Source organism: Hyalella azteca, unplaced genomic scaffold, assembly GCF_000764305.2.
Source record: "Hyalella azteca isolate HAZT.00-mixed unplaced genomic scaffold, Hazt_2.0.2 contig5888, whole genome shotgun sequence".
In the NCBI taxonomy this organism is placed as follows: Eukaryota; Metazoa; Arthropoda; class Malacostraca; order Amphipoda; family Hyalellidae; genus Hyalella; species Hyalella azteca.
In genome coordinates this window covers 20,873-48,049 of record NW_025936066.1, presented here as the reverse complement: position 1 = coordinate 48,049, position 27,177 = coordinate 20,873, and the positions used below count along the sequence as shown (strand labels likewise).

Here is a 27,177-nt window from a genome sequence, read left to right as displayed (position 1 = left end):
CATTACACTCAGGTATTGTGTGGATACGACTTGACCTGAGGTCGGCCGCCCCCGATACGCCGATGATTTCTAATGATAGGTGAGGCAGGGCGGCTGGAGCATGCCCAGCTAACACGGCTCGGCGCTTGTTAGAGCAGCCATCATCTTCTTGAGTGTTGCCCGGCGAGGTGTCGGCGGTACTTTGAGTCCTACAAACAAGCCACATAAAGTCGATATTTGCATGCATAAAGTTTGCAGGATTGGTCCCTTGCGTGCCACAGCTTGGCACACTAATTTGATCTTTGAAAGCGTGTGTGTTTTGTGCGCTTATAGAGCTAATTGATGATGTTGTTAGGTGGTGAATGGCCGTGTAGGCATCGCTTTGTTTGTTTTGCCCAGCCAGCAATAGATGAGCTAGAAAAAAACCTCGACAAATCGTAAAAGCCGTCATGGCTGCAGCCGGAAAAAGAAAGAGACCCTAAAAATGAGTCTCTGCACGAAGCTCTTCATGCCTCTGCACGCAGGATGTGGGACGGTGATGGGGAGTGTGGGAGGTGATGGGGAGTGTGGGAGGTGATGGGGAGTGTAGGGTATATAGACAAGGTGATGGGACAATGATGAAGAAATCATGCATGGGAAGTTAGGAAATCATGGGGAAGATCGAGACGAGTAGTGGAAGAAATTGAGTAAGATGGAAGGCTACGGGAAAGATGGAGAAGATGTCATGCATGAGGATGGTGACGTAATAACGATGATAGGAGAGTACAATCAAAAAAATGAGAAGATAGCGAAAATAAGGTGATTTAAGAAAAAAAATGATGTGGTGAATGAGGAAAACTTGATGAAGATGTAAACAAGGCGATGGAAAGATGTGGATAACATTGAAAGTTCCCAGATGGAAATTAAATATGGGAGAGATGTTTTTGAAAATGATTATATAGGATGATGGCGGTTGGTAATGAATAGCAGGCGATGAGGAAGAACACTTGGGGTGAATGAGGAAATGACAAGCATGTGTTTGGATAAGAGATAAGATATGATACAGAATAATGACACATGGAATCAAGAGTTTAAATAAATTACACGGATTTCTGAGACAAAAATGCATGTTATTTGCTTATTTAAATTGTTAAGAAACTGCGAGCACAAGGTGCGAATAGGGTTGAGCACACATATATGGAAAAAATGCTTATATGTGCTCTCCGCAACTGGAATATTAACAGGGAAAATATTATATATGAACCATTTCTAGATAACAAACACATTATTTTATGCACACAAACGTGTGCATATATAATGTGTCCGTTATATACAAACTATATACATGCACACAAACGTTTACATATATAATATGTCTGTTATATACAAATAAATACATGCACACAAACGTGTGCACATATAATGTGTCTGTTTCATACATAATTTTACAAAGGTCATCTTTCCTCGGCCAAAAAAAAAATTTTTCAACTTTCATTATCAGCCCAAGTTTTGTAAATAAAAGGCATTTTGCCGGCATCGGACACGTAGCGTTCTCGCGCAACACAAGCGAGGCTCGCTAATTAAAGCAAATGGATTGCAGTGAGACAAACGCTTGCACTGCGCAAGCTTCCATCTCGTCATGACCTTAATTATTATCCAAGCTTCGAGGAGACCGAACCGCCAACCGGTTCTCTGGAACGGATACCCTATTGAAAATTATTGCTGGCCACTCAGGAGTAGGCAACGTGTTTTAGTATTAAATAATCTTGTAGTTATCAATTGTGTAAGTCCATGATAAATGACCAATTTTCGGCACCGTTCGAAATTATAGTCTTGTAACGATACATCTTTGTGTATCAATGGAAATAAAATTATTAGTTTTGTGAAAGAAAATATTATCTATTATCGCGCACGAAGCTGATGATTAACTTGATACGGTATTGCCGATGCACTATATATGGTTGCATCAAAAATCTACGCGCGTTCACTTCGCTTGAGAAACTTTATGCAACCATTTCTAGAAGTCAAATTTTAATTTCAGGTAAAATTTGCGTTAGGAATCGGAGGAGAATTTTGTAGAGCATTCGTAAAAAAAAGGTTTATAGAATCTCAAATGTGTTTAAATGTATATTTAGAATAAATAAATCAAATGTATGAATTCAAATTAAATTCAGTCTTTCATTATTATTTATTGGACAGAGCGTGAATGGTCGTTCATTTAATCAATTGCTTAATCGTAGTTTCTCATGCGTTTAGGCAGATAAAGAATCTTTTGTATCCAATTCTAGCCAAAAATCGTCCAAGATTATCAATAAAAAATTCTAAGGTGTAACCAAAGATTTCTGTAACCCGTTAACCAAAGATTTCTGTAACCCGTTATCAGTTAACGAATAATTAACCGTTTTTCAAGGGATATTTCTAGGCATCGATATACCCTCATTCCAGCGCTATAGGGCCGCAAAAGGGACATTAGCATGGAGGGAGGCTCGGTTCTACTGAAACGCACGTTTAGCCGGACTAGGGGGCGGTTTTTGAAAGATAGTTCTATGCGGACAAAAACTTGGTAAAAAGCCAAACTTGAACGACTTCATAATCAACAACTGAAGAGAGTTCTGCAATAACAAACAACTTGCACAAGAACCAAACATAAACTACTCTAAATCACCAACTTACGTTAGAACCAAACTTAGCACGCCTCTTCATCACCAAATTTAAATTTTTAAGTACACCAAAAAACCTGCACAAGAACTAAACTTACACGACTCTTAATCACCAACTTTAGAGTTTTAAGTACGCCAAAAACCTGCACAAGAACCAAACTTACACGACTCTTAATCNCCTGCACAAGAACTAAACTTACACGACTCTTAATCACCAACTTTAGAGTTTTAAGTACGCCAAAAACCTGCACAAGAACCAAACTTACACGACTCTTAATCATCAACTTTAGAGAGTTTTAAGTACACCAAAGAGGTGACCTATGACCACGATCACTAGATAACCCGCGCGAGTTACTGAGGGGCGCAGCCGAATATGCCAAGCCATTTACACGCGCGCGTCGGGGAGCTATAGAGCGTCTTAGCACGGCGCCTCCCTCAACATCTAATTTGTTCATAATTATTTTTTCAGCAGAATTTCTCATAATTCTGACGAATATATCGTTGGATATCGTATTAGTGTTTAACGTGTAACAAGAAAGGCGCGTTGTACATCGAATTTTCGTTGGTTACATGTAGTAATAAAACAGATTTCCGAAAGCCATAAGGAAAATATGAAGCATATACAATATAATCTTTTCAATCATGTCGCAATAAGTTTTTATGCGGCAATGTTAATCTCCTACTTTCCAGTATTTACGATGGAATTTGACGTACAATGTGAAGATATCCAGAGCAGCTGCAAAGCTCTTGTACATGTGGCAGCTGCTCGTCGCGTTAAAACTGGTACACTTCAGACATTAGGACAATAAATCTCCTAACATTTCTGCGGGTAATCATGTAAAAATGCATGGAAAAAAACTATTGCTATCAATAAAACAACCTGAAAACGGACAACATAATCGAATCGAAACATCTCGAGCAAATATCCACAGGATATTTGCTGCATGAAAAAGAAAAAAATAATAAAAGGATCTTTGTACTCACGAAGCCATGTTTGTCAGATATGTTGTTGGTGAGTTTGAGTTTGTGGAAAGACACGACTTTCTGCATCCACTGCTCCCCGGTAGCCGGAGAATCTGGATGGATGTACATCCGCTTCGGCATCTCAGGGTCTGCCTTGCCGGCCACCATCCACCGACTAAGACAAAGGGGAAAAATTTTTAGCAAAATTTCACATTTTCGAATTGCACTGACCAGAAAAACGAAAAAATTTTATAAATGCTGGTTATAGTAAGCAAAACCTTATTTGTATAGTTCAAATCCTTCTGCATTTGTATTATTGAGATCCATTTATTTAATACATTTTAGAGCATTCAGAAAGTTTGTTCATTTGAAATATTTATTTTCGTTTATCTTATTTTGTTAAATAAGTTAATTTTCAAATGAAGTCGAGAAATAATACGTACAGACGAATGCAATATAACTAGTATTTTTTTGTCTCAAAGAATTTCTTGGAGTAATATATAGTAAGTACAGAAGCCTTCAACCAAATGTACTGAATTTCGACAAAATTTAAGAAATGAAAAAAAAACAATGCCAGTTGTCGCAGAAAAATTTGCTGCAGGTCCAGCCCTAAAAAACCTATTCTCTCTACCCATTAATTTTAATACGTGGAATTGACCAGTAATTGTGGATGAAACCTTAGCACTTCGACTGACCTGTTCTGACCTATTCTTCGACTGACCTGTTCTGACCTGTTCTTCGACTGACCTGTTCTGACCTGTTCTTCGACTGACCTGTTCTGACCTGTTCTCCGACTGACCTGTTATGAAACTTGTAGCGGCAGTCATCAGCAGCGACGATGTCGAGCAGCAGGATGTATTTTGCTTTAGGATCGAGACCAGTGACGCGGAACTTGATTTGAGGGAACATTTGTCTGGGAAAGAAGAAACATCATTTGGGTGAGTAGGTACATATCTTGGGTGTTTTGACTCATCGGAAAGTTACCAATGAATAACATCAATTATGATTTTAGAAGATGATACGGTTAGCATACATACATTGACGATTAGCACCTTGGCAAATAGTCCCAAAATTTAAGGCAAATTTTGATTTTTCAGGACGGAAACCTGTAGAACAGTTTAATGTAAAAATTCAATGAATTGCATCATTTTTGTATGTGTATTATTCTTTTGAAATTAAAAGTCAGGCGTTAATTTCAGGCGAATTTTAAATTAATACTCGGGAACTCTATTAATTTATTCTATAATCCATTAGCATTACTGTTGGAAGTGTAAAATATGCATTGATATAAACATGGCGCACATAATTAAGTATCTCCAGGAACGGCAAGCCATCTTCAGCGCACTGTGGGCCCATATGGCGCTACGTCATCTAAATAATTCAGCGCGGAACATATGGAGTGCCGAAAAGCAAAGTGTGTTCAGAACGAGTCCTCATTACTGTAGGACTTCTTCCTATGCTGCCGTCATAAGTATTAATATAGTGGCCCATCCTTCCCTCGATTCTCTTTCCTCAGATCCGACCGGTGCCATTTCTGAGGGACTCGAAAAACACCTCGGGCGTTCTTTGTGATAGTCGATGTGGACACTCACCAAAATGGCGAGCTCTTTTTCTATATATTACCTTCGTCAAATGAAACTCTCAAGAGTGTTCAGAATATTTGTTTGTCTTCAATGGCAGGTTCATTATTTGATTTGTCAGTTAACAGTTATTGCTCGCCGGGTGAGAATTAGTGATTCTTCATTACTGTATATGAAGTATTTGAACTTTATTCATATTTATGGCTAAGGTGTTGAAATAAATTCCTTTCTTGATCGTAAAAACGCCGGCCACGAAACAAAAGTATTTTTAGATGTAAAAATTTGCGAGCGACGTTCGATTGGATATTTCCGCAGTTCTCATATATTAAAATATTTTTGACCAAAATCAGAGCTTTTACCATCCGTTCAAATAACCCTTTAGGCCGCAACTCCCCAAATATATAAAGGAGGAAGTAGATATGGGGAGAGGGAGCAGGAAGGAGGATTGGAGTAGGAAGGGAAGAGGGAGTAGGAAGGGAAGAGGGAGTAGGAAGGAGGATGGGAGTAAGTAGGGGAGAAGGGGTTGGAAGGGGAGAAGGAGTAGGAAGGGAAGAGGTAGTAGGTAGGGGAGAGGGAGTAGGAAGGGCCGAAAGGGGAGAGTCAGTAGGAAAAGCAAGAGGGAGTATGGAAAGGAGAGTACGGGAGGATGGACGGGAAAGTAAGGGAGTAGGGGGAGGTGTGGATGAAGGGAGTAGGGGGATGTTGTAGGTAGGGGAGAAGGAGTAGGAAGGGAAGAGGGAGTGGAAAGGAGGATGGGTGTAGGTAGGGGAGAAGGAGTAGGAAGGGAAGAGGGAATAGGAAGGGAAGAGGGAATAGGAAGGGAAGAGGGAGTATGGAAGGGAAAGTAAGGGAGTAGGGGGAGGTGTGGATGACACTCGTGAGGAGTCCTCTCCCTATTCACACCTCAGCTCTTCAGTTCTGAGAGCCAAATTGTTCTTGTCTAAAAAGCTCTGCCTCGAACTCTAATTATTCGCGCAGCTCGATTGAGATGCCAGAGGTCGCCTAAAATAAAATGGGCATGGCAGCCAAAATACCGTCGTGCCTAAAAATCAAATGCTGGATTTAATAAAACGCTCAAAGGAAAAAACTGTATGCATTTATTATAAGGAGCACGTCTTTGGACAGGCGTCGTGAAAGACATTTTTCCAACCTATTTCCAATTTTGCACTATAGGCATTCAAAACACGTCTTCTCTCCTTTCTAAGCTACGTATTACTCGAAAATGTTTTAAATTACTATTTGGTTCATACGAAAACGTCGCGACTGAAACATGCATAGTCAGTTAGTAGTCTTTACTGTGTTCATTTAACTTAGGGTCAGTTACATTAATGCGACTAACTTTAACATGCACACATTTGTACGATGCTTCAAGCCCTAGAAACTTAAGTTTATGGACTAATAAATAATATAACACATTAAATCTCACTAAAATACCACAAATGGTACAGGAAGTGTAAAGTAGAATGTCATTTTGCAAGGCTGTATATGGGCCGTGAAATATAAAGCAGCGTACGTAGCAGGCGAGTGAGCCCCCAACTAACATTTGGAATATGAGAGCAAACTCTTGAAGACTGGGAAGGGAGGGCAGACTTGTGTGTGTCGCTATTGACACCTCGAGCAAGGAGAGACTCAAGTGCCAAACAGCTCAGCCACCGTCGCTGCTGCAGCAGCACAGAGCTTGTGGGGCCTCGCTACTCAGTAAAAATTTACAGACGCGGCAGCTTCTGATTTGGAGTACCAGAGGCTGGGGCGACTCTAAATTTTGTTAGGGTATGTTTTAAAGCAGCTCGTGGTGAACGCTGAGGATGCGCCTTGGGATATCGAACCATATACTTCTAGCGTGATGGTGATAGGTGTAATAATTTTTCTATATAAATAGCTGCGTGAACTTCCGGAGTGAAGTACCCAATTCCTGGGTGCAGATGGAAACAAGTCTTGTTTCACGCACCTAAATAAAAATATCTTTTTGATGATAACTTGCATAATGATCAAAATTTATGAGGGATTGTTAATTTTGTCATAATACTAACGACTACTGATGAAAATAAGTATATTAGATTCTTTAATCACGTGCTATAAATTTTGGTGAAACATGTACATTGTGGGCGAAAATACAAGCAGTAAAACCTTCATGAATCTACTATGCACTTGAGAATAGCTCGTAAAGTAGCAAGATAACGTCGAAAAAGTTCACCGCGTGTGAACAAATCACTGTTCGTATCAGAACACATCTCGCCACACTCTGGCCTTGTGGGAACACCACACTAGCGCCGTCACTCTATCAAGATCACACTTTAGACAACGCACTCTATCCGCACATCCACACACCGAAATCAAGCTAATCGATGTATAAAACTCCAACCGTGTGACGAACAAAAGAACGCAGTGTTTCTTCACATAAAAAAAGTCCCAGAAAAGTAAGAGTAACATGGAAATTAAGTGAGTAATGAATACATCATATTTTTTATCACTGTATGAAGTATTTAAGAAGCAGGTAAAAAATTTATTCAGTTTTAAGTGAAGACCTAATAATTAAGTAATTAACTAGGAAGTAACTCGCTTCCTCTTTTTTACTCGCTTATCTTTTCCTTAAAATAAAAAAGAACGGAGAAAGCGATTTTACATCGCAATTAATGCATTTATACAAAAACCTACAAGCTGGTTTGGCTGCATTATAAATTGTAGCCAGTATAAGCAAACGATTATAATGTTGTATTTTCATTGTATTATAAAGATGTTTATGAGTTATGTATAAGATATCGACTTTTTTACATAACACAGTATTTTTTACATAACACGTACCGGTAACACTAGAAAGCTCAATATTTTACCTGTAAAACAAAGGTAAATTGCAATTAATTGTAACCAACAAATAAACTAAGAAGTTGTTCTTTCCTAAAACCATTTTGCCCGACATGCACTTAGCACCACAGTTCGTAAAAAGCGCCATATTTTATAGAAGGAAATATTCACACCAACCCCATGAGGAAGGCGAGAAATGGGCAAATCTATTTGCAGCATAATCCTCTTGATAGCCTGCAACCCGACACCTCTGCTCCTCTAAGTATAAGCACCACACATTTCATGGCAAGTTATAACTCATTCGACGATATTTTCGAGCTCTACAGCGAGGAATAAATATTCTGTGTGGTGTAAATATGGCACTCAGCTTCCTTCTTATGGCGAGGTGGGCGAAATGGGAGCTCAACGGCACTCTCACTTAATAGCATTCACAAGCCTTCGTATATATGTGCTCAGTTCAAATTTTATCAGTTTTCGAATGTTCTTCTAAGATATGAAATGACGGTTTTGCTGAACATATTCAAATCCAGTTAGAAAAGATAATAAACGAAAAATTGTTACTGACGCGTACTTTTTTATGCATTTAAACACAATCCAGCTCAATCTGAATACAACCTGTGCAAACCAATTAAATTTCATATGTTATCAGCCGCGCTATACAAAAACTGCAGTAATACAGTTAGCTTGAATAAATGAGCTGTATTGAGGGCAATTATCCATAGGTAAATTAACTAAATGGATTCTAAACTACTAAGAAGAAATACCGTGGTGATCGATGTCCGTCGGTATACATGATATGGAAAAATAGAATGAAAGACAATCCAGAAACTAGCGTTCGTTTGGTATGTTACAATCATGTGTGATTAACGCACGTATAATCAAACCGTTACAAGATCACACACAACCAGCAAAAGATTCGGCAATCATTGAACCGTAATGATCGAGCAAGCAGTACACCGATAGATCATCCAACTGTAAAATCAAACTTTACAAGCAGAGACCAATAATACGTCATATGATTTAATTATAATATCAAACCGCTATATAATCAAGCAACCGAAAAAATGTAATATCATCTAGCAAGTAACGAACCGTTGAATAATCCAGCAACCAAGGAGCCGTTACATGATCCAGCAACCAGGGAGCCGTTACATGATCTAGCAACCAGGTAGCCGTTACATGATCCAGCAACCATGGCAGGGAGCCGTTACATGATCCAGTAACCGCAGGGAGCCGTTACATGATCCAGTAACCGCAGGGAGCCGTTACATGATCCAGTAACCGCAGGGAGCCGTTACATGATCCAGTAACCGCAGGGAGCCGTTACATGATCCAGTAACCGCAGGGAGCCGTTACATGATCCAGTAACCGCAGGGAGCCGTTACATGATCCAGTAACCGCAGGGAGCCGTTACATGATCCAGCAACCTGGTAGCCGTTACATGATCCAGCAACCAGGGAACCAAGGGGCCGTTGCAAAGTCCAGCAACAAGGGAATCGTTACATAATTCAATAACTAGAGAGCCATTACATGATCCAGCAGACAGCAATCCGTTTTATGATCCAACAAACATCGATTCATTATGCGGCCAAGCAACAACCGAACATTCATACAGCTTGACAACTGAACTGAAGTAAGATCACGCGCAATTCTACTAATTCTATAGGATCCAATACAAACGAACGCTTATATATAGGATCTAACAGCACCAGGATCAACGAAAAAACTGCACCCCGGGATCCGCAGGGATCTCGCTGCTGCCATCTTTTTACGAGCTAAACTTCTCCCATAATTGGGGCGTCTATAAAAGAAATAATCAATAAGAGGATAAAGACAGATCCGTAATTGCGGCCTCGCTGGAGAACCGGGGCAACCAATGCCGTAGATTCCCAATGAAGGATGTGCTGGAATCATGCGCGCGGTAGAATTCATGTGGAGGAAGTGGTAGAACCATGCACAAGGTAGAATTCATAAAGAGAATGTATTGGAATCATGGACGAGGTATAAAATTCATTAAGTAGATTTGATAGCATCATGCGAAAGGTAGAATTCGTGAAAAGGATGTTGTGGAATCATGTACGAGGTAATTATGTGGAGTACATAATGCATGTCGATGAGGCGACCGACTTGCCCGAAGTTGTTAGATAAGCGCGCTTGAACGATTATGCAAGAGGTGATAGATGATCATGGGCATCACGGTTAGGATAATGTGTGCAATAATTGTTTGATAATTATGAACAAGGTAGATTTCCAAACAAATATGTGGTACAGCATCATGTATGTAGCTTGTTGACGTTAAGGTGGTGAAACACTAATACTTGAGATGAAAATCGTCAACGGATGTATACCTACTTCCTTTACCTCTATGATCAAATATGACTTACGAGGCATGCATAAATTCTTTTCGGCGGACTTCGTGGGGAAAACAACATTTTTCCATACTGTAGACCACTTTTTTTTGTGAGTATACCTTTACATTGCGGAGTAGAGTTCAAGCGAAGTATGAAGTACAAATTCACGAATTTAATGCTAAACTTGAGTTTGGTTTCATAATTCCGACTTAATGACAGTAATCAAGTCCAGAGCTTCATATATTAATTAAAATTTAACAATCATTGTTTTTGTTTTGAATTTCAGAGTTTCTTAAAACCTCTTGCCTACACGCCTAGAAAACTGAACCGACGACCACTAAGACATTAAACATTGAAATCCATGATAAGGTGTTTCTCAAATATTATAGAAACCTATATAAAACAAGCATCTTTAGTTTCAATTAAATTATTAAGAGAATAATATTTTCTTATTTCGGGCGACAGACTTGCCATCATAGGTGCCATCATAAGATCCTAGGATGAGTTTGACATCACCCATATGATGGTGGTGGTTGACATGCTTCTCGTTATGACCTCACCAACGAATATGGTGATGACGACGGTAGTGGAGGTGATGCCTCTGATGATGATGAGGGCTGATATAGTTTCTGTGTTGACGATAACCTTGTGTTAGTGATGCCATCCATGACGATGATGGCAAAGACTGTTGATTATGATGCTTGTGACTGGTGTGGTGGTATAGGATAAGTAGCGTTGACCAGCGCGATGATGATGGCAAAGACTGTGATGGTGATGATTGTGACCGGTGTGGTGTATGATAAGTGGCGTTGACCAGCATGACGATGGTGGCAAAGACTGTGATGGTGATGATTGTGACTGGTGTGGTGTAGGATAAGTGGCGTTGGCCAGCAGCGAGGGTGGAGGATAGGATGCAGGTGATATTGTGTGTCAGGCTGAGGCGCAATTTAGCCGTCATCGGCCCTCAAGCCGTCGATTATCAGCGCCAAATGTTGGGCGGAACGGAGGCGAATTGTCCACCTCGTGAGCGACGTGCTAATCAGACATGATAATCAGGCGCCACGCAGACTAATCAGACATGATAATCAGGCGACACGCAGGCTAGTCAGACATGATAATCAGACGCCACGCAGGCTAATCAGACATGATAATCAGGCGCCACGCAGGCTAGTCAGACATGATAATCAGGCGCCACGCAGACTAATCAGACATGATAATCAGGCGCCACGCAGGCTAGTCAGACATGATAATCAGGCGCCACGTGCAGGCTAGTCAGACATGATAATCAGGCGCCACGCATGCTAATCAGCCATTGTAATCAAGAGTCGCAGTCAGCTATTATATATATATAATCAAGCGTCAAGTATGTTAATCAGTCAAGGTAACAAAGCAACCCGCACGCTAAGACGCTAATCAAGCACCATATGGATACTAATCAGACAGGGTAAACAGGCGCCACACACGCTAATTAGCTATGATAATCAGGCGCCACGTATGCTAATCAGCCATTGTAAGCAGGAGCCGCAGTCAGCCATGATAATCAAGCGTCAAGTATGATAATCAGGCACCACACGTGCTAATTATAATCAGCTATGATAATCAGGCGCCACGTATGCCAATTAGCCATAATAATCAGGTGCCCTAGAGCTGCACGCTAATATATCACCATGGATGCCAATCAATCGCAACGAAGGGTAATAAACCACATGATATTTAGGTGCCATGAAAGCTTATCAGACACAATAATCAGCAGCGTTGCCTGCTAATCAGCCATAATAATGAAGCCGCTTCAAGCACAATTTTATGATCAGTCACGATCATAGGCACTCTGCTGGCTAATCTACTTTAATGTCAATGGTTTTTCTTGATTAATGAAACATCATAATAATGTTCTTGGTCGAAGTTTAGGCATGCTTTTATAGTGACCAGAAATATGAGTTGAAAACTAATCAAGTTAATCAGGAACCCGCCCTGCTCGTGTTGACAGAGCCAAGCGATCGAAGCCTAGCGTTAACCCTCTCTTTTACCCTCTGCCACACGCCCTCATTTCAGAGGGTTATGCGATAAGTTTGCGCACGAAATCGATTTTATTTTCAAAAGGCGTGAAAAGCAACGGCGTCAACGCGCCAGGGGGGCCAGCGTCATCGGGCCAATTGTGGCCCAAATTGGCCGGAGCTGGCGTCAGCTCCGTTGGGGACTGATGCCACAAGGCACAGCCGAAAAAAGGCCAAGCTGATAAAGTCGGGCAATTACGTGCATTTTTTTATATGTTTTGCTTTGCATAAAATTACTTGTTGAAGAGCATTCGAAATCAATGCTTTGTAAGAAACTAGGTTATAGAAATCACATTCTAGAACAATTGTGCTCAGCTCACCTAAACGGCGAGCTGAGCGACAATATAGCACACTATAGGAATTAAAGAGCGACGGTATAGCACGCCAAGAATAATAAGATTGCATGCCAATACTGGCTATAAGATATCATTTTAATATTGATACGAGGATATCATGTCAATCCAAACAATAAGATAGCATGCCAATACTGAAAACCAGATGGCATGCCAATCCTAAAAATAAGATAGCATGCCAATACTGAAAATCAGATGGCATGCCAATCCTAACAATAAGATAGCAAACCAATACTGAAAATAAGATATTATGTTAATAATATGATAGCAGATGACATGCCAATCCTTACAATAAGATAGCATGTCAATACCGAAAATAATATATTATGTTAATACTAATAATAAGACAGCATACGAAAAGTGATCATATAATAGAACGCGAATAATAAGATACACCTATACGGCCCCAACACGGCGAACTGATGAGCGGCAGCAGCGGCCATCCATCACACGCGGACGTTCCGGTCCGCCCGCCTCGTTATCGCTTCTACGCTCCGCCGCTGCAGGGTTTGCTTCTCTTCCTTCTATGGACATAACGCGTCCCAGGGATGAAATGACTTGAATCCTACGCATTTTATCCATTGATTGACCACTGGGGGAATATGCGAGCCTTTGTGAATATGTTTCACGATTGTTTTACGTTCTGACATTGCTTGGTTCATGTCATTTGGTTGAGAAGATGACCTATAAGTATAGTGGTCGTCAGAGATGCAGTCTTTGCGTTCGTATCTTTCGTAACGGCTCAAGTCTTGAAATCCTTCAACTCGCCATGGATTTTGCACATTACATAATTCGTTTGTTCGTCTGAAAACCGCAATCCTACGATAAGTTTCATTTCTCGTTCGAACGTAAAAATAATTAAAAACGAACTATAATAGATTATGACGTAAACCTAACAGCAGACTGTTTTCCTATTATGGATGCTTTACGTTAGTCCAATGCTGTTTTTGGACTTCACATTTCCATTATTTTTGTTTTCAAGTACCGAAGCCAAATGGACAAATGGAAGATAATTCATTACGCCGCAGAAAAAGCGCAGGCTGCTTTTGAATTTTTTATGCTGAAATTGCCCTGTGCGCCTTCTGCGAGAGAGGCAATTTCGATTACAAATTTTTTTTTTAAATAATCCAATAGAAATGGGTTTGCGACAATTGCCGAGATAAAATATTTTGATGCAAAATGCTTTCGATTGCCTTGAGGCGGCCTGTCATAGACTCGTAAGCTCACGTATGCCGGATCCGCGCAATGAGGCGTTGACAGCTCTGAAGTACGGACAAGTCCGCGTCCCGAGCTTCAGATCACCGGAAGCGTCTCGTTTGGACCCAGGCAGAGGCATCTATATACACAGGACAGAGCACGGCTACAGCACCATTACCTGCCCTCGCCTCCATTACTTACCTATCCCCCTTCATTACCTGGTATCGCAAGCGATTACCAGTAACCAAGGCTCTCATTAAGCATGTCTGGCCGCGCATTACGGTGTGCTGAAGCCGTTACCACCTTGTTAGAGACATGACGAGTACTTATCCGGGCTTTAGCGAACCCCTGAGCCTCTAGAATGCGATCAAGGTGACTTGTTAGCCAATAAATGGGCTTCGAATTAACGACTTCAAGTCTGATCAATACGGGCAAAAAGTGTTAGTATTGTCGATGCGGCTACCGGTAGTGACGTATTGAGACCCAAACACGAACATTATGATTCGTCGAGGCAATAAAGAGCAGTTTTTATGACGATATATTCCACTTCTCATGGCGTAGGTGGTGGGGAGAATTTATTTTAGTTGGTGAAGACTGACTGAACGCATTCGATAATGCACAACGAGCTCTGTTTATGAGCCGTGCCTTCTGATTTAATATTCCTAATGAATTAGTAAATGTACTTCGATTAATATTTAACAAAATTGAGTTTCTTAGCAAAACCTGCGCAGTAAAATAATTGAATTTATTCAATTCTTTCGAATGAGTAAACTTTGAATGAGGGGTCGGGTTTTGTAGCAAGTAAGCGGACGGAAAACAAAAATTTCCTTCATGAACTTTGAATTTACAATTAGAAAGATAAAAAAATTGGAATAAAAATTAATTTAATTTAATTTTAGTCAGACACCCGCGTTAACGGTCGTGAAGTTTGCATTTTATTACAAGTTTTGATGACCGTGACGTCACGATCACTTGCCGTACTAGGAGAGCGATATATAATGAAGGATATGCAGTGCAGTGATGGAGGATGTAATGCTAAGGTAATAGCATGGTAATGCTGTAGTAGTGGGGTGGTAACACCACGTAAATGGGTGGTAATGCTACAGTCACGAGGTGGTAATTGGCTAGTTGATACCCCCGGAACACCAGGTGATGACACCTACTCACTAAATTGCAGGGGATATCTCGCCCGTAATTTTTCATCTATTTTTTCCCGCTACGAACTCTCGACTACCATCGATGGATTGAAATGATATGCTGCGATATCGGCAGGAGTTTGTTTTGGCTGGAACAAAAAGGAGATGAAATTCAGCTCTTTACCGTACGACGACTGTAAAAAAATAAAAAATTTTGTTATGCCGGAAAAGAAAGCAGTTGATGTATCTCATATGAACGCTAGCATTTACAATTAGTTTGTTCGTTGGATGATGATCTCTATCACCCAAAGAAATTGTTGAACGAAATTTATTAGTATGTTTATTTATAGATTTAAATGTGTAGATCTTACCCAGGACTTTTATAATTAAATGCCGCAAACTTACATACTGTTTCAGCATGAAGAATAATAAAAACGGACAAATATCACGATCGAACAAGAGTATGAAATGCCTAGAAAAATTATATAGTAAGAAACCTATTTAATTTCTAAAAAAATAATTCATGATCTCTTTTAAAAATAATATATCATCGGCATTATTCTCCATATTATCAATTATCGAGCAGCAAACAGGTCATTAGGTCCGATTAACACGTCACTTTGTAAATCAACGTCGCGTGCAACGACAGCCGGCCACAAAAACGCACAAGTGACAATACCCGTAACGAATGTTCGCTCTAAACGAACCCAATTTCGCGCTCGCTTGGACAATGTTTCCAGTTGGCAATCGAGCCAATCAGCGAGTGAGTGTTGGCCAATTGATTAGATACCGCCTCACTGGTAATGATGCGCTCCGATACGTGGTTTGATTTTCATCAATGAGGCTCTTGTAGATGGACACAAGTGCAGTTCTATTTTGGATTCATATTTTGAGGATTGAAAATTGATAGAAAACTTTTCGAATCAATCGTCTGCTCTTCATCTTTAGGAAATTATTTTTATGTGAACTGTTAGGACGCGAGTTCAAGGCCTTAGAAAACGCGTAAAGGTAAAAACTTTAGACTGGGTACAAGGTTATAGTTAATTCAACCCATGAGTTTGGCAGAGGCAAGGATATTGCCTGGTGGGTAATGACAGGAAGGATCGGATGTAGGACTGCTGGAAGGATTGTCGCCTCCATTGTTTGTCCTGTATTGATTGCTTGGCGCTGAATTGCCTGATTGTCAAATTGAGTGAACGAGAACTCATGGCTACTCGGTCTGCTCTCTAAGATTGCCTCTCTGGCAATCCCACGCTTGCGTGATAGCACTTTCCTGTAAACCGTGGACTTTGCTTCACTGTTGACAATCTTGGGCCGGTTATGGAGCTTTAAAAGGGCCGTCGGTACTGATACCAGATTAATTTTAGTTAATTAGAAAATTATTTTATGTGCATTCTGACTGCTCTATCACATAGAAATGCTTATCTTAAGTAAAGATACTGAAATGTCCCTGAATTTTTTAAAGCTGCAGTTTTCACCTGTGATCAAATTGATCAATGTAAAAATTTGTTAGGTACCCAGAAACTCAAGTTCTCTTTTAAAACTAGATTTGGGCTTTATCGTCGGTCCATCGTCGGCCAAACTTCATTCCACGTTCATCTACACAGAATTTTGATCTGTGTAAACGGTATACCAGTGCTGAATATGCTCTTCAAATTATACAGTCTTCCTCAATAGATTCGAGGAAATGGTGCCCAGATACTACGGGTTACACTTAATATATATCAGCACTGAAATTCGCTGCATGGTATGCCGATACTAAGAATCCACAGTTACATTCTTGAATGGAGTCTCAAGGTTATAGTTAATTCAACCCATGAGTTTGGCAGAGGCAAGGATATTGCCTGGTGGGTAATGACAGGAAGGATCGGATGTAGGACTGCTGGAAGGATTGTCGCCTCCATTGTTTGTCCTGTATTGATTGCTTGGCGCTGAATTGCCTGATTGTCAAATTGAGTGAACGAGAACTCATGGCTACTCGGTCTGCTCTCTAAGATTGCCTCTCTGGCAATCCCACGCTTGCGTGATAGCACTTTCCTGTAAACCGTGGACTTTGCTTCACTGTTGACAATCTTGGGCCGGTTATGGAGCTTTAAAAGGGCCGTCGGTACTGATACCAGATTATATTTAGTTAATTAGATAATTATTTTATGTGCATTCTGACTGCTGTATCACATAGAAATGCTGATCTAAAGTAAAGATGCTGAAATGTACCTGAATTTTTTAAAGCTGCAGTTTTCACCTGTGATCAAATTGATCAATGTAAAAATTTGTTAGGTACCCAGAAACTCAAGTTCTCTTTTAAAACTAGATTTGGGCTTTATCGTCGGTCCATCGTCGGCCAAACTTCATTCCACGTTCATCTACACAGAATTTTGATCTGTGTAAACGGTATACCAGTGCTGAATATGCTCTTCAAATTATACAGTCTTCGTCAATAGATTAGAGAAAATGGTGCCCAGATACTACGGGTTATACTTAATATATATCAGCATTGAAATTCGCTGCATGGTATGCCAATACTAAGAATCCACAGTTACATTCTTGAATGGAGTCTCAATGGTCCTTAATTGCAGGACCAAAACTGTCATTCTTTTCTGCTAATGGTTCAAAATACTGTCTGCATGATAGTGAGAGTACAGTGACACGTGAATGCTATACTGGAACATATAACAGAGTTTGGTCTCTTGTTGAACGTTGTTCATATGCAGAGCAGTCGAATTAGCAGTGGCTGAATGAATCTTGAATGAAAAAGAAAATGTGTAGGTACATAATCCCTAAAATTAACTGGAGAAAGGGGAAATGAGAATTTAAATTTATTTTTGACTTATTATATTCTGAATGAATCAGCTTCGAATTTTGTTTAGCTTTGAAGCAAATTGGCCATTTCTGATATGTATCAATTAAGCCAAACCGTGAGTTTAGATATGACGAATCACTTCAAATTTTAGTTTTCATAGATTCTCGAGCATTCTTCAAATTCAACCTAAACCAAATATTCTATTGCATCTTCAACGTCTTTAATTTCACGGAAACACGCGATATATTTTACATAAATAGCCACGCCATGAAGTTTCTCGCATTTACCTGGTATCAGGAAACTCATATGAAGCTAACACCTCGAGCGAACATTGGTGTTACAGAACAAGCACTTCCGCACACCTCGTTCTCTCTAATTGTTCATAAAAGAAGCTCATAAAAATGATAACAAGCCAACGGTTCAACTGCCAGGCTGGTCGTTCGTCACGCCAACACGCTGCTGGTCCATCGATTGTTGTGCTATACTCGCATGTTATCCTGATCGCATCACGCGACGATCGAAACCTTTATGTTAATGATGCCAAGGTGTTCACTATTTCATCACATACCTGCATTCATAATGCGTATTTTTCGAGCTTATCATGTAAAAGCAGCTTTAGAAAAATAAAGTTTAAACTTTAGAGGCTATATAGTTTTCATTGTAATTGTAAAGTGAGATTTGCGAGATTTGTAGAGCGCCACTAATTTCAATAGAAAATCTAGAGGAAATTATAGTTTCGCCTCACACTGGCTCAAATTTCACCTTTATCATGGCACTGAAATCATGATAAAATGGCCACACACATGAACAGGCTTTATTACTGATATTTTTGTATGACACGTGTTTCAGGAGTACATGATATTTTCTTGTAGTCAGTAATCATTTTTAATGGCACGGCTCCAACATCAGCATCTTTATTCAACTTGTAAATGTAAAAACTTTTTTTGCGAGAATTCTTCAATTTATAAATCACACAAATCTTTGCAATTTATAAGTTCACGCTCGATGGAAAAACTATTTTATTTTTAGTCAGGAAATATACATCTGATATTCATCATAATGTAGGAAAAATCGAGCAATTTAATGATAAAGCAGCGGCGCTAAACCGCCGGCTAGATGACTTAAGAGCCGGAAGCGTAGAATTCAAACATGAAATAATTATTACAGCGTCTCTGGAATATAGGAATAGTTAGCGTCAGGCAACAACAGATCGTCTCTTTTACAGCACCACGCAGAGCAGCTAGCGGCAGGAGGAGGAAACGCGCTGTTGTAATTTACAAGATGCATATCATTAAGAGATACAGTGTGAATTATGGTGATGATCATAGTCAATAAAAACACCATCGCTGATAAGCGTCCCCATGTGGCCGCATGCATGACTGGCCAGTCCCACGCAACATAAATGATGGCTTTGTCTTGCTATACTTCCAGTTCTGAAAGAAATTCAGGGACATTTATTAAGAATATGCTAGCTTAATTTACATTATTCCCTTAGTTAAATCCCTCAGGAACAATAAATGGCGTTTGAATTTTGAACTGTGTCAGTGAACAACAGGAATATTTAGCAACTTAAAATTTTTGTTTTTGGTTGCTCGCGTTTCTCCTTGATAATGAGTGTTTCCAGCTTTCAATCACTTGCCATCGAATAATAGTTTCAGACATCCGCTTTGCGTTTCTGTTGCATCAATTCTATATGCCGAGTTTCTTATCATACATTTCTTCGATATGCTTCACTTCGCATAAGCTCAAGATTTTCTTCTCAGACAACGCAAAATTTTCTCCATACCTCTCTCTTTCATACATCACTCTCTCAAGTGACTCTCTTTCAAATACCTCACTCTCTCTAATGCTTTTCTTTGATACCTCATTCTCTACAGTCTCTCTTTCACATACATCACTCTGTCTTCGATCCTTTCTTAAACATCGCGTGCAGTTCGCTCTAACCCGCTGCCCCTCGCTCGATACACTCGAGCCAGCCACTCTTCTCGCTCTCTCACTCATCATCATCTCTTATCTTTGATCCCCTCGTCCTTATCTCACCCTCGCGCGTACCTCGCCATCTTTCCTTCCTTTCCACACAACTCAAAAAAACTGTACGGCGACCCGTTCATTTTGCCGAAAACGGGCAGTTTCAACGCTATAACAGCCATCGCAAATAAGTTCATGTTCCGGAAAAGCTGGCACCGTTTAAACATGGAAACAGAGTCACAAATTGTATGCATACATAAAGAGTTAATCACAAGGACTATTATTAAATTATATGTTAATAAATAACACGAAACAATAAGCAAAATAATAAATTTAATTTAATCTAACTCAGTTATAAAATTTGAGGATTTCAGTGCGGAAAAAAATACATCATTAATTTATATTTTTTTTAATTAATGAAGTCAAGGAAGTTTAGAAAGAATTTCTTGCGTTATGATCGATATTCAACTTTGCTTATGCATGGTCGATCTTCTGCACTAACTATTAGACATCAGACGCACACGTCTGCAGAATAAAAATGTTGCTCTGCACACTCACGCTCAATCTTCTGCACTATATATTGGACATCAGCCGCACACATCTGCAAAATAAAAATGTTGCTCTGCACACTCACGCTCCTGATGCTCCGTGATTCTCGTAAGCGTCTTGCGCATACACGATCCGCTCCTACGGGACGCGGATACGGCGAGGGACGTGCTAGTAAATCCGCTTCCGCGAAAGTGAGCCGAGGGAGAGTCCTAAAAATGCCACTGCGAGCCCCTATTTGTAACCAACTGAATATTCTCTCTGTGAATACACCTAAAAAATACTCGCTTCTCGTAATCGCTTCATTGGAGACTCAAAAGAAATGCATCCACAGGAGAGCCTTGCTATACTCAGGTTTTTCTGGGAGTGCCGCACAAGAGAGAGGGAAGAGTCGGTGAGAGGCTTGCCGTGCATCATGTAGAACGGTGGCGATATGAAGAATCAATTTCGAATATTTTTACAATATCCCACTTCAATTTACACGATTTTATTTTTTATTTCAAATATTTTCAACAACAATTCCCGTCCTAGACTACGCTTCAGCTGTAGGTACCGGTGTCACCTATAGCTACTTACACATATGGGCAGTTAAATGGTCCTCATTACACCTTCTATACCCTTAGATTATCATTTAAATTCTCAGTATATACTATATAACCCTTAGTACAGCCTATATACCCTCAATATACCCTCGTGATCATAGAACGCCAGAAATTTTGGTGGAATTTGATTTTAGCGAAATTAATAATTTATACTAATAAAATACAGTAGAGTTTTCTTTGATTTGGAACTGAGAATTTCAAATTTTAAACACTACTTAGTCCAATTTTTGGTATGCCACGTTAAATGACGAAATTTTTAAACTGATCCAGGAATTTTTATCGTTTAACTGGACAAGAAATAAGGATCAGAATCAAATACATAAATCACGCAGCTGTACGGCTTAGAGTAAGAAAATTTCCCGGATTTAAGATGACGACGGGGAATCTCTCTCGCCCGGCCTAGGGATAAAAGCGCCCCTTATACTATAGGCTCAGCAAAGTTGCGGCGACAGCGACAAAATTGAGCAGCATAGTTTAAGGAGGCTCTGCTTATAAATACATGAAGACCTTTTCAGCAATGCAATATAAAGTTGGGAGCGTGGCGCACATATCGACCCGAAACCTTGCTTGCGCTCCAAGAGGTCGCTTTTGAAGAACGCTGCATTAATAATATGCAAGGAATGAACCTCTTATGGCGAACCCAGACTCAACTGAAATCTTAATTTATTTAGAATAATCCGTGTCAGTGTTTCTATAATACCAATCTGAAATAAATGAATTTTAAATTGAAAGAAAATTGGCTTTAATAATTACGATGTAGAAACTCAGGATTGTGTGTTGGAATTAATACTAGTACTCACAGCTGATTTTAAGTGCGGCCCAGGTGTACAGTATAGTAATAAAATCGTTTTAAGGCAGTAATTTATTTGATATTAAGTGTCCACTACATTAAAATAGTCATAGCTCGGTATTTCACCATGATTCATTTTATGCCACCTGTGCTATTATTTATTATTGAATACTGAAACCTCAACTTATGAACTTGGCAATGTTAATTTGCTCCGAGAACTGAGATTTGGACAGGGACGTCCGATCGAGTAACGCTTGATTGTTGCTTACCATTATTTCTAATATTTACTTTAAAAGTTTCCACATAACGATATTAAAATTACCCCGACTCTTTTCGAATTTAAAGGCTCAGCGGCATACGAAATAACCCTGTAATACTGATCAAGCCTTCATATGCAGGGAAGATCGGTAGAAGTTTTCAAGATGAAGGCGGAGAAGCGAAACGAATACGATGAGAAGAGATAGAGAATAAACGGACGACGCATCGCCATTGAAGCGCAATGAACAGGGCGCTTCTCACCTCAACAGCAGAGCTTCTTTTGTGTCATTGACAAGAAGAGAGCGAGCATCTGGAACATGCAAGACCGTCTTGCGAGATGGGGCGAGAGTGAGCAGTAATCGCGGACCGAGAGCAAAAATTTCTTGCGAGATGGGGCGAGAGTGAGCAGCAATCAGGGAGCGAGAGCAAGACCGTCTTGCGAGATGGGGCGAGAGTGAGCAGTAATCGGGGACCGAGAGCAAAACCGTCTTGCGAGATGGGACGAGAGTGAGCAGTAATCGGGGACCGAGAGCAAAACCGTCTTGCGAGATGGGACGAGAGTGAGCAGTAATCGGGGACCGAGCGGCAACACAATGATATGAACAACTATTAAACATGAACAAAATTCAACATATATATTCACGGCAAATTGTATGAAAACAACACAATAATGCAAGTGATATATAGATATTAATTCAAAACTATTAAAACTAAATTAAGGTGATCTAAAAGGCCGAGGACAAATAAGAGACATACAATTACAATATTATGCCGGCATAAAATCCCAATTAAATAGGGAGAATGCAATCAACATGAAGATGATAGGAAACGAAGTGAATTAAAATTACTGATAAGTTAGTAGGCAAACATTGAGATGTTGAACTAGGACAATTAATTAAATAAGAAAATAAAAGCGATGTAACGAAATGATTGCTGGGCCCGAGCTAAGGAATAAAAATGAAAGACCAGTTGTTGGAATTGAACTGGAATTGTCATGGCAAATAAAATAGCTTAAGAAAATGAGTAAGGCAATTGAAACTTGAGACGTCGTATCTGCAATATTTTATGCATGCATGCATGCATTTGTTCAGAAATATATTTACGATGGGAATAAATGTTAGAATTTAAGATAGAGTAAATTAAGCCAATCAGAGAGATCCGATTATCATTTATGAACAACAATTTCTGGGATAATTGAATTTTTTCTCACCTAAATAAAGACACGTACGTATCGTGATTATTTATGCTATTTACATGCATACTAAAAACGTAGGAATGCACAGGAGTTGAATTTTTCTTTTAATTATTATATAAAGAAATAATTACCCTATTAATACGGCAGTAAAAAATAATATGAACAATATTTAACGTTATAAACCTGCAAGCCTATTTAAAACAAATAATAAATCATAGGAAAATATTTCTATTTAAAACTTCGCTGTAAATCAGCATTGAAATAATAATTCCTATACCAACAATATAAGTAAATTCGTGAAAATTTTACACAACTGACAATATTGAAGAACACCAGCTGGCTTGAAAAATAAAACTTAAAACAGTAGTACGACGTTGAACCAAAAATCAACAGTTGTTAACTGGAACATCAGTCGATTGTCCAGTACACATTGACACCGTCACAGCTGTGCTGCGGCACCGATGTGTGTATTAAAACAACATATATCTTGCGTATAATTGCATACAAGCGTCTCGTATACACACGCGTTGTCGGGAAGAATATTCATTTTTTACGATAAGATCCAAGTATCGGACTTAGAAATTTCTACTTTAAATAGGGTTTTTAACGCGCAACATTTTCGCAGTATCATAAATCTTGAAAAAATCGACAAGTTATTCCTAGTGAACGACACTTGTTTTATAAAAAAATGCATTTTGAATTGGAAACAAAAATTCTTGAAAATAGCTTGATATGCACACATGTCTCAAGTCAGTCTANTACGAAAGAGTTTGAGTAAAAAACTCAAGTTATCAATATAAATTTCAACGTGATCCAGCTTCAAGTTTTGCTGGATCTTGATCAGAATATATTTCAAGTTTACTCTGATTTTTGAGCATATAAACTCATTACAAAATTGATCTTCCAATTGAGAAATTTTTAAAGCAAAATTCTTAGTTATCTGTTCACATTGAAACGGATTTAGAAATTAAAATTTCGTCAGCTATAAAGAATAAAATATTTAGAATTAATGTTCAAACATCAATATTCAATTTGAGAATCTATTTTGTGCCCGATATTGTCCTGATATATAATTTTAGTTACATCAATAATGACGCAGACAAGTCAATAGCATATTTGGTTGTCAAAAAGAATTGTATTCACTATTGCACGCTGGAGAAATTTACCGGGATGATATTTTATTAAAATTACTAATTTTTACAAGTCATCGACAGACAATAAAAATTTTGGCTCCCAAAATTTAAAGTAAATCGAAGTTTTTCTAAGAAATACTCATTATTTAATTATTGCATAATTATACAATATGATTAAACCATTTAGTTTGGAATGTAATTGATAAGTGCTCCATTCATTTCATAAATTCCCTAATATATTCTAAATTATTTCATAATATAAGTCGGTATCTGAACTTTTGCTTAAATATAGTTTTAATAAAAATGTATATTGACTTTGAGTCCACATGCATTAGTAATTTAAATGAAGCAGTTTACTGATAAATTTCATGTTAATTTTTCCAGCCAACAACATTCATCGTAATTAAGTATCATAAATTAGCTTGATGATACTTAACTCAATTAACTTGATAAACTTTAATAAATGAATTAACTATAAATATCTTTCCGTGGCAGTTTTGAAAGCGTTTCGGTTGTTAATAGATTAGTTTGAAAATTTATATGGCTGTCAATCACATGATGTTCATTACAAATCATGGGAAGATAGGAAAATTCTCAACGTTTGAGATTTTTCAACAATTTCTTAAAATTATGTTGTGAATCTTAACATAATTTCATTAAGGGAAACACAAATTTATTTTGATATCGGATTCTAGGTATTTTTTCACTAATTGAGAGCGCAGTATAGTGCAAAAAAACTGAGTATTGAAAGTTCATGTAATTCTCGCTATAATTATATCATGAAAGAAAATTTATTGTGAAAGTTATTCTAAGGAAAGAGATTGGATTGCTTTAACTATATTGGTCAGGTTCAATTTGAATAGTAAAACAACTTCAAAAATTACGTGCAGATTATTCCCATCTATGACTATATCTGTTGTGTGCAAACGCATGAGGTATTTGAGAAACTAATCTATCTTAGAATAATATTTTAATTGCTAATGTTAATTTAGTCCAATAGGCATATTTTTCATTAACTCACTCACATATTGCATCTATAATAAGCCAACCAATAAAATTTTCAATTCTCCTGATCATCAATACAGACGTGAGAACAATGCTATGAGCAGTGAACGAACAGCTAATTAAAATCATTCAGTGAAAAGTTCAATTGACATACTATCATAAAAGGGATAATTTAAAAGAATCAAATAATGATATAAATGATCAATAAAATAAAAAAATTCGACATGCTACCGTTTTCGTGCATTAAACTTGATATATATAAGGGACTGTATGAGTTCCATAGATTCCAAAGCGATCCATTAACTTGATTTTATGCTGGATGATATTCCACTAACCTGCCACACTTGGTGATGACCATTTCAGTGCCAAATTTGTGAAATTTTTCCCATAATTCCTTGGTTTCGAGCGTAACTTTGGGATCGTCGACGATCCCGTCCTCTTCGGGGACCATGGACCGAAGAGGGTTTCTTAGATGTGCTGATTGCGCCAAAAGATCCTCAGATGACGTGAAAGGCCCCAAAGTGCCGGGGAATTTTGGGAAAAGGCTATATGGGGAATGAGATCCCGAATTGGGGAATCCGAGACCTGGCAAATAGGATGGAGATTGCGTGAGGAGGGAATTAACGCTAAAGTCTGTGGGTCTTTGCAGGAATAGAGGATGATAGGCCATGCTGGATGACGACGGATGAGGAGGATGCGGTGGTGGAAAATGTGGAGGTGGAGGGGAAGTCAAAGGGGAAGTTAACAGTTGTCCAGCCTCAAGCAGGTTGTCGAATCTCATGGAGGAGCTCGTAATTTGCAGTTTTTCACAAAAAAATAATAATTTTTGAAAAACAAAAACAATTTTGAATCACTGTTCCGAACGCAATATATTTCTTGAAGCCAACACCTCCGATTGGATCACACTGTATCACAAATTCAACACTAGTTCCCTCGACCAACGAAACCAACACTTCAATGCCGCCGTGTCAAACATCCGCAAAAATTCACACTCCAGAATCCACCACTTGCTCAGGAAAAAAAACTTAGATAATCATAAAGCGATAACGCAACCGTTAACTGCGCTTCAAGTTTCACACCCACTGCATATTGTCAGATGTGATTATTAGAAATAAAATGCGACCCGCTAGCGACGACAGTTTCATATAGAAGCGGTTGGTCTTTGGCCAATGTTATCAGATCACTGGAGGAACGATCGCGTCGTCCACGGGAAAGACAGTTTATTCACTCCTAGCAAACCTTCTCAGCGGGCTAGCGCACCCACACTGACAGCTCAGTGTGTTCCGTAGCACCAAGCCGCCGCCGCCGCTTCGTATTGCGCTCGCCACGACCTCGGCCAATGGAAGCAGCCAGGCTGCGGTCCAAGGGAGGAGCTCGGCAAGAACCACTGCCACCTTCTGAACGGCCGGTCACGCATCCAACTTCACACGCAAATACCGCGCAAAAATTGCGATCCTCTGTAAGTTCGAGGTGTGAAATCGAGATTTACGGGATACAGCGGAGTGATTCAGGTTTGAAAAGACATGAGGCAAGACCCGTAGACATAAATGAGTGTTTATCAGGATGAATATCGGCCTCAAGTCTGGGAAATGAGTCACAATGAGTGGGAGGAGGCAGTGAGGTGAATTAATCTGCCGGCGCTAGAAGTCCCGCCTAGGAGTGCGAGAGAGGGCAGACTTCTCCTCCACCCTATAGCTATTCAACACCACCACCTTCTCCACCTTAGTTCTCCACCACACACGTTCCTCACCCACCCCACTGCCTACACAACCTCCCTCATCTCTTCTCACACACACATACACTCTCCAACACTCCCAAGCTCGGCT

At 39.3% G+C, this 27,177-nt stretch overlaps 1 protein-coding gene across 3 annotated transcripts in view; it reads right to left on the bottom strand.

Moving 5' to 3' along the window:
• The window catches only part of LOC108678029 (optomotor-blind protein), a 72,428-nt gene extending 45,823 nt beyond the window's left edge, over positions 1-26,605 (bottom strand). For all 3 annotated transcript variants that reach the window (XM_018166361.2, XM_018166362.2, XM_018166363.2), the window contains exons 1-3: positions 25,687-26,605; positions 4,381-4,494; positions 3,603-3,756 (exon numbers count right to left, since the gene is read on the bottom strand). In XM_018166361.2, coding sequence (XP_018021850.1) covers positions 3,603-3,756; positions 4,381-4,494; positions 25,687-26,132 — 714 coding nt within the window. In that variant the 5' untranslated portion in view covers positions 26,133-26,605. The remainder of the gene's footprint in view (positions 1-3,602; positions 3,757-4,380; positions 4,495-25,686) is intronic.
• Between the last annotated feature and the right edge of the window lie 572 nt (positions 26,606-27,177).